Source organism: Atta cephalotes (genome assembly GCF_000143395.1).
Source record: "Atta cephalotes unplaced genomic scaffold scaffold00086, whole genome shotgun sequence".
NCBI classification, from domain to species: Eukaryota; Metazoa; Arthropoda; class Insecta; order Hymenoptera; family Formicidae; genus Atta; species Atta cephalotes.
Window position 1 is genome coordinate 130,828 of NW_012130150.1, and position 9,273 is coordinate 140,100.

The 9,273-nt window shown below is 30.0% G+C and overlaps 1 protein-coding gene across 1 annotated transcript in view; it reads right to left on the reverse strand.

The window, feature by feature from the left end:
• LOC105624702 (UDP-glucose:glycoprotein glucosyltransferase) overlaps nucleotides 1-5,173 on the reverse strand; it is an 8,202-nt gene extending 3,029 nt beyond the window's left edge. The window contains exons 1-17 of the mRNA XM_012206056.1: nucleotides 4,957-5,173; nucleotides 4,635-4,873; nucleotides 4,345-4,536; nucleotides 4,094-4,266; nucleotides 3,809-4,004; nucleotides 3,530-3,743; nucleotides 3,217-3,437; nucleotides 2,926-3,147; nucleotides 2,485-2,843; nucleotides 2,164-2,404; nucleotides 1,899-2,090; nucleotides 1,573-1,831; nucleotides 1,379-1,487; nucleotides 1,079-1,264; nucleotides 793-999; nucleotides 308-700; nucleotides 157-171 (exon numbers count right to left, since the gene is read on the reverse strand). Of these exons, the coding sequence (XP_012061446.1) occupies nucleotides 157-171; nucleotides 308-700; nucleotides 793-999; nucleotides 1,079-1,264; nucleotides 1,379-1,487; nucleotides 1,573-1,831; nucleotides 1,899-2,090; nucleotides 2,164-2,404; nucleotides 2,485-2,843; nucleotides 2,926-3,147; nucleotides 3,217-3,437; nucleotides 3,530-3,743; nucleotides 3,809-4,004; nucleotides 4,094-4,266; nucleotides 4,345-4,536; nucleotides 4,635-4,873; nucleotides 4,957-5,173 (3,635 nt within the window). The remainder of the gene's footprint in view (nucleotides 1-156; nucleotides 172-307; nucleotides 701-792; nucleotides 1,000-1,078; nucleotides 1,265-1,378; nucleotides 1,488-1,572; nucleotides 1,832-1,898; nucleotides 2,091-2,163; nucleotides 2,405-2,484; nucleotides 2,844-2,925; nucleotides 3,148-3,216; nucleotides 3,438-3,529; nucleotides 3,744-3,808; nucleotides 4,005-4,093; nucleotides 4,267-4,344; nucleotides 4,537-4,634; nucleotides 4,874-4,956) is intronic.
• Nucleotides 5,174-9,273: the final 4,100 nt, after the last annotated feature.

The following is a 9,273-nucleotide window of genomic DNA, read 5'->3' on the forward strand; positions in this document are numbered from 1 at the left end:
ATATATATATATATATATATATATATATATATATATATATATATATGTGTATGTATCTATCTCTGATTTATGGGGTATGTGTATGTGTATGTGTGTACTTAATTATAGAAAATTATGACTGTGTAATTATTAACTACATAATAATGAGAAGCTTACCAAAATTTGGCAATGCTAAAAAAGAGAGAATAAATAAAAGTTAAGTTCAAAGGTAACGGAATACCATGCTACTCATGTTAAATACTAACACCCAGTATTAGGAATTTGTGAAACATAAAATACGAGTAATTCAATCAATTGAATTATATACCTAGAAATGGAGTTCCATAATCCAGAATCCTTTTCGTTGTCCGATAAAAGATCTATTCCCGCTTTGTCTGGTTTTTTGGAAACCTTTACTTTCAACACGTGACTCCTCAGAGAACTTATCAGGACTTTCACATCATTGCCGTTTTGAATAACGTTTTGTCCATCAATAGTAGTAAAATCGTATATTTCTGCGGACCGTCCTTGCCGAAGTCGTAATACCCATTCGCCAGGATTTGCCTTGAGTTGGAAATATCCTAGATTGGCCATTACTATAGTATCAACCATCACAGATTGTTTCTCAGTGCCTAATGTGAACTGAAGGCCTCTTGGTGGATTTCCCATTACTGCTTCAAAACAGTGACCTTCGAGCAGCAAATATTCTAATTCGAATTCACTGAAGCAATACAAAAAATAAAAGTTTTAATAAAACTAAAATAAAAATTATTTAATTCAAATTTATAATAAAATATATTTTAATATTTTTACCTGTGTACGCCCATTGCGACATTATCAAGTTTAATGTTATCTAAATCATAAACACTGCGAACTACTTCAACAAGCCAGTTCTCAGGTGCATGAATGTATTGCGTTAATAAAGATGAAGTTGGAAGTTTTGTAAATTTTGCGATAGGACCATTAATATCTCCTTCTGTTGTAAATTGCAACTCAGGTTCGAGCACAAATCGATAAAAACTGTAATAAGAGTGAAAAATATATTACAGTTTATAACAAATAAGAAAAGAATTATGAAGAAATTCAAACATTACTTTACCTTTTCAATGGCATATCACTATTCTTGTCTACGCAATTCAAAAATACTTTTATATTGCAATTTAAGGCTTGTTGTAATGTTTTCAATATCGGGCCCAATTTTTGAGCACCACGTGAAACTGGATCTACAATAGCAATAAAGTTGAAAGCAACTTCATCAGGATTGATTGCTGAAATTTTTACAACGCTGCGAAATAAAACAAAAATATGTATATAAATAAATATGAATTCTTGTACATGTAATATGTATTCAATAATCAAACTCTTTAATTATTTTTATATATAAAAGTCATTATTTTACCTGTGATCATCTCCATGGAAAGGAACATCATAACGACTTCGAGTTTGTGGACGTGGCACTAAGAGCGAAGTGATCTTCATAATCGTATCATCCGTAATATTATTTTCTTCTACAAAAAATATTACAATATTTAATTATTTTTACCGCATACATTTAAAACAACTACGCTTTTTAAATAATAAATCATAAAATACCATATTCATCTTCATCGAAGATTTGATCCTTTATCAATTTCATAAATAATTTCTCGCCATAGGTGCTTTGACTGAATCTTTCTAATAAAGAGAAGTCATCATTTGTAAATTCTTCATTATCGTCCAAAGGTCCAATAACACGACCATTGCACAAAACTGCTCTTGTTCCCAATTCCATGTTTAAAACGGCTTTAACGTAATGTTGATGCAATGACAATATCGAATTTTGATTCTCTAAAATTGCTGCCACAGATTCATCCTGCAGTAATCAAATTATTAATAAAGTGATTTTATATATATATATCACTTATAGACGAATATCTTACCTCAATCTCAAAGGTATCATTAGCAATGAGAGCTACGATGTCTTCTTTGAGGATTTTACGCATGTAAAGAATAGCCTTTTCCGGTGATAATGCATTTATTACAGCAAGCACAATTTTGTTAATATCAGACTTTAGATTTGCGTCATCTTCTGCATTAATAATTATACTAATTCGCGCATCAGCATTTGATTCCTAATAAAAATATATAAATTTTATATCTTCTGTTTTATATATATTACACGAAGTATTACTCTAAATTACATACTATATATTCAAGAGCCTCTCGTAATAATTGTCTGCCAGATAATGATTTCAAATCAGCTACAACCCAAAAGGAATATAAATGACGCATATTGCGACGCGGTACGAACAAGTAGTGCATTTCCTTCATTAAATAAGTTGATAGATTTTGAGAAGCCCATTTAGTATAATCGTCATCTTCAGGAATTGTACCGATTAAATTTAACCATGCATTTTTATCCACTTTTAAGATACGTTCGTTCAATCTAGAAAGCGAAATAATCAAGGCAATCAAATCTAAATAATTTACTATGTTGATTAAAAGATTTAATTACAAGTTATATACCGTGGCATAACATTTGGTTGATTCATGAGAAAATCAACAATGTCGTCTCCTTCTGTTACTTCACCTCGATACACTGCTTTTTGCAACATAGGAGTTTGCAACATAATAGTAGATAACACTGCTTCCTCATACGATTCAGAATTGATCTGATTAGGCGTCAAAGGTACACCGTTTAACAAAGCTTGTGGAAACTTCTTGAAACCACATCGTTTTATAAAGTCGCTGGCTAGATGCCGTCCTACATCATATTCTGACTCCTCACCAAGGATGTAATGTATACTAGCGGATGAGTCTCTGGATCTAATAACTTTTTTTACATCATCCACGTCGACACCAGAATGCCCGATGTAATTTCCTAACTGAAGCAAAAATAAATATTATTAAAAATAAATACTAGTTCTTAAATAAAAACACATTAAAATGCTAAATATAAAGCTTTACCTCTGACAAGAAATGTAAAGCCTCTTTTGGACTTCTAGTGTCTGCAAAATAGTGATATGCATTGTTAACTGCGACACTGGCATCTATTAAACCTGTTACCGATGTATTATAATTTGTCACAAAGACAAATCCTACCCTCAATGGTGCAGAATGCGCATAGAGAGATTGTGCCAGAGCAATGAGTGGCATGGAGTCATCACTTAGAGGATCGATAATTAATACCTAAAGAAAAATCATATATTAATTATTCAACATAAGGAATTATTATGTTATTAATTTAATAATACTAACTAGATTATATAAATTTCTTCTAATATTTCTGAGCATGCCAGGAAACGTTGGCCGTAATAATTCGGTTAGTGATGGTGACCAATTACTATAGCGTGGATCATTTTCGATATCATTGATCCAATTAATTGCAGAATCTCTTATGTCCATTGCAAAATTTTGATTATCTGTACCTCCAGATAAATCCAAAGCTAATAATTTACTCATTTTTTTATTACTAAAACCTAAAATAATTCATAAAAATATATTCTTTAAATATGTATAATTTAATATATTATTTAATATTTATATATAAATAATTATTTGTAAATTATACCAATTTTATGAAGAGCTTCCATTACTCGTAATTCATTCCTTAAAGATTCTAAAAGGGTTAAAATATCAATAGCTTCCAGGTCAAAATATAAGCCATTGATGAAAAGCGCTGTGTCAGTTGGTTGTATATTTAGACTTGCCATAAATATTTCTTGATTTAATTTCATTTCCTTTTTCATATCGATATTTACTTTAGTTCTAATTAGTGATTTTGCCTATAAAAATAAATTATTACATATATACATAGTCATATAGATACATAATTCATTTCAATACATACTTGCATAGGAAAATTTTGCGATATATCAGTCAAGATGTTCAGTGCTTCTGCAGAAGGAGACTTCATTATTCTTTCAGCTGCCTGATGGCTTAGTTCTTGAAACTGCCACACTTTAAAAGCACCAATTTCATGACTAGTTTCCAGTAAATATGTCTGTATTTTATCCAATTCAGCTTGATGATCTGGATATAATTTCCTGAAAAGATAGTATATTATATCATACTGATGCAAAGTAATATATAGAAATATAAACTAAATACTTTACGTTCTTACTAACCACCTTACTTTAAAATCATAAAGTTGATCCCCTCAATTTCTTCCATGCCATCGTTTGCCATTTCAGAGCTTTTCCCTGTATTGTCTTTAATATCAGAATCATCAGTTGCTTTGTACTCTGTAGATTTCATTTGCAACTCTACACCATAGCCTGATAAACGCAATTTTGTATCCTCCCTCTCCTCCTAAATCATTTCAGATATAAGAAACAAAATTCTGTATAGTATATACAATGTCTAAAATGTATATATTTCCGTTACATTATAATCCTTAATAAAATGTCGAAGAATATAATTGATCCCTTTTGTTTCTGCTATATTTTTTAGTTTCTCATGAAAATCAATAAACATAGGTGTGCCAACCTGACCATACAATATTATAATTTTATTTGATTCTGGAGTACTTAAATATTTATGATCTACATCATAAGTATCTACGGTTTCCCATGTATCCTGAAAAATAAATAATGTGATTATGAGCTGTATTAACATATGAATTATTTTAATAGATGAATTATTTATCTATATGGTTATGTATATAAACTATCAACCTGCTCAAGCAACCTATCTATATCTTCTAGAGAACAAGTGAATGTTTCACCAATGTTAACAAAATTGTCGCAAAATCCGTATGAAGAAACATTTTTATTCACAGCCATTTGAAAGAACATTTCCACACGTGCAGAATAAATACGTAAAGACATTCCCAATTTAAAAACTGCTATCTCAGATGGAGATAGATATTTTTGGGCCAATTCCAAAATGATGTTATAATTATTCTGCTGTGTATCTGTTTGAAATAATTAGAGAAATTAAGTATGACTGGCACTTTCAATTCAACTGAAAAATAACATCAAATAATGACATAATTACGTGATGTAGAATGTTTAATTATTTTGGAGTAAGATTCGATAAATTTCCAAAAGTAATTTGGATTCTCATCGCTAAGATATTCAGCTGCCTCGAGAACAAGAGGTGTTTCCTTCCATTTAGCATTTATTAAAGTTGTTACGTATTTGTTGATCTTCTTGTCTGCTCCAAGTTGACTGGAGCATAATAAGAATATGTAAAAAAATATGAGTCCCCTCATCTGCAACAAACAAGAAATAAATCAATATCGCCAACAAACTGTTATTATAAATCTTCTTTGTACAATAAAATTCTAGCAGAAAGACACGTTTTTTTTTAGAAAGAAAATCGAGTGTTTCATCAGTAAAATTTTGCAAATCTTCACTGAACTCACTGTGAATTCTATATCAATACACACATCTGTCACGAATACACAGGATGATAAGATGTCTAAAGATGCCCGATGAAATCTATATGTGCGGTATCTAATATTTCATTGATAAGCATTCGTGAGTCTCGTCGACAGCCTAGACTTAGGACAAAGAACACTGACACTGTACGAATATCGTATATACCTTCGAAAAATGACTAAAGTTATCTTAGCTACGAAGAATGCATTGATGACTATTGCCGATCCATCCAGTGCACGTGCCACATACACAATATCTTGGAATGATGATCGAAGTAATCGAACTTAAGAACAATTATCATCCGGCAAGTTTAGAATCATTAGGACAGAGAAAAACCTAAGATCGGCTATCCCGACATTTTACGTAGAACCGTCAAAACTACCCATACACTAGCGCCAATACATCTGTTTTCGATTCGAGAACTACGTTGTTACGTATTGGCGTGATGCGAGTCCGGCTAAATCGCAATATTATAAATCGCATGCTAAATTACCTTTTAAAAAAAGTATAATATAAATTATAATTTATAAATCGTAAACAAAATTAAACATTTTATAAATATAAAAATATACACACTACTTAAAATTCTATACAAGTTTTCAAATCAAGATTATAACAATATAATATAATTATTTAATTATTTAATATTATAATATAATTATACTTTGCTGATGTTGAATTGATGTTAAACACTGTATGTGAAAAAATCCGACTTCAGAACGTGATCTTATCGCCAATAGGTATGTAGTTCCCAATTGTAATTTTTCACATAAGAAGAGAATCATTTTTAAAGTATTTCAGCAAAAAATGACATCACGAACGTTTCCATATATTTATTTCTATAATTATTGTTTATGCATAATAATCATATAATTTAATTTCTTCTTATCGCGTATGTTTTCAGAATCTTTTTTAGATATTTATAAAATTCAATTAAAAAGCATCCCGGGAAAAAATATTTTATATAGTGTAATTATATAGAATTATTTAAAAATATATATAATTTTATTTAATTGTATATAAATGGACATATTTTATATATAATTGTATATAATTATTTATATTAATATATAATTATATATAGAATTATATAGAATTATATAGAATTATATAGAATTATATACATATAATTATATATAAATATGTCCATTTATACAATTATACAAATATATAAAATTATATACAATTTTATATAATTTTATAATATTATATTTTATTTAATTATATATAAAATATTTTTTATTAAAAATATTTTTGCCTAGATATTAAAAAATAATAAATCTGTATTTTTTAAATATTAAGTTGCTATTAAAATTTTTTTCGAAATCATGGAGGATTTTACGTAAATGTCGCTTTAAGACATCTTAAGATTATACTTAAGACGGTCTTAAATATAATAACACTAATTCCGACCTAAGTAAATTAATTTTGTTAACAACATACTTAACAAGCATGCGCTTATAAGATATCCTATATGATAAGATAAGGGAATAAATGTACACGAGGCACGTAATATATGCAACGTACAATCTATTTATTATTTACAACAACGTAGCAATATTACGTAAACTCACATCGCGCTTCGTCTAATGACAAATCGCTTATCACACAGTTTTAAAAAATAGCGCGCGGTTGTGCTGCGGCTGCGCCGTTTCGAACCAATCAGCGGCTGCCAATCAGGCGCAGTTTCGCGCCTTCGGCGCGCCTCGGCGAATACGAACGGGAATCGCCGCGAATCCGTTTTTGCAAACCATCATTCATCCAGCCGATTAAGCATTCGGATGTGCATCGAATCGAGCAATCCTCTCGGTAAGTAAATTCAGCGATTATCCAGGACTGTCGGCACTAATAATCTGAGCGTGTATTTTTATATATGTATTTTATATGTGTATCTAGGCGTTTCGCAGTTGCATTTCGAGACCACCGTTTTCCCCGACTGGCTATGTAAACGACGCACAACCGTATCTCTCAGGAGTCCTAATTACATTGAGCAACGAATCTGATCGACAGGCGTTCATTGTAAGTCTCACAGAATCCCTTTTTACTAATTTTGAATGTTAAAGTTAAGATCGATCCGAATCGATCCAAGTCACGTAAATCGGATATGCGGTAATGCAAATGGCGGCGGCGCAGCGGCGATAAATTTTTGCAGTGACACTGCAATATATATTGAATACGGCGGTCTTCAAAAAGCAGTCACGATAGATGCATAAGTATACATATCTCTCGTAAAATACGAGGAAAAAATTATGAAAAATCTTGGAAATGAACTGTTCGAATAATAACTCGGAGCAAATCATATAGTTACATAAAATTTAAATTTTATGTAACTATTATATGTATAAATAGGAATATGTATTGGAAAATTAAGTTTCTTGTAAGTACATGAAAGAATTATATTTATAACTAAAATTTTGTTTAAAGTGAAATCCTTTGGCGTATTTACGTGAAATTTTTTTGAAATTAATTGTCTGAAATTGTCATATAATATTTTGAAAGCTTGCAACAAATTTGAAATCGATTTTAGCAATTTGTTAATCAAAGAAATATTTTGATTAAAGAATATTAAATATTAAATTAATTATATAATAGTACATCTAAATATTTAAAATATTTGGATTTATTATAACATTAAATTAATATTTAATATTCTGTATAAAAGAGAAAAGTTTTCGATTAAAAAAAATTGAGTATTACATTAACTTGATATTTATTATTTTTAAATCGAAACTTTTTTGTTTGATTAACAACAAATTTTGCTATTGATTTTATATTCACTGTAAAAGTTCTAAAAAATTATATGGCAATTTCAGAACAAATACTCCGTATAAATAAATATTAATATAGAGATATATAGATATATAGATAAGCTAACTATTGTGCAAAATGTCATAATAATAAATAAAGTGAAAGTCGAATATAATAATAAAGAATTTTTTAACAAGATTGAAAAAATAAAAAAGAATTAAAATGAAAAATAATTTATTCGTAATTTCCATGAAATTATATACTTTTGCTGAAATCCAAATCATAATCGATTCATCTTGACAATATTTTATAGAGTTCAATAAAACTTATAATATATACGATGTTTACAGATTTCCATAAATAAATAGTCAATTTCGCACATTTTAGCAAAAAATAACGCACGGCGAGATCTTAAATTATATTTTCATATATATATTGTACGTTCGTATTCGTCGATTTGTCGTGGCGGCATTTCTAATGGCTTGTTACAATGTGAATTTTATTGACATGAACGTGGTGAACGCCCATCACATATAGAGATACTTACGTCGCGTACATACACACAGAGACAACCATACACTCACATCGCGTATGTGTGTGTAATTGCGTGTAGACGTACGTGTGTATTATACAATACGTGTATGCATACACGTGTCATTGCGTAGCACGTTCAACGTGACGCGAAAAGGGAAATTAATTTAACGTTACAATCCCATTGTACCATCTTGCTCTATGCTAACGTCTATAAACGTTATTCACAATTCGGTGAATATCCTTAGGAATAAACGGGAGGAGATCGAATTGTTTCAAATAGGTAGAAGTTGTGCCTTCGTGCGAGCGAATTAGGCAAGGTTTTACGTATTCCGATTTGTCGCGATCATTTGATCCTGAGATTTTATTTAATGTTCGGGATGAGAAAATCAAACCACGATTACAACTTTAAATGTGCGCCGAAACGCATAGTTTAGAATTGATTCGAGCCGCATAGTTTAGAATTGATTCGAGTATAAACTAACTTGTACATTTCGTTTCTTCATTGTTTTACATGTTCGCACTTTGCCGACTCTTTTCAATTCGATAGAACTTGGACTTTACGTTCTCAACGGTACAAACATCGCCAATGTAACACATCCTTCATCATTAAAAGGGAGTCTTATATGTAGAAACAAAGTTGTGTGTGTGT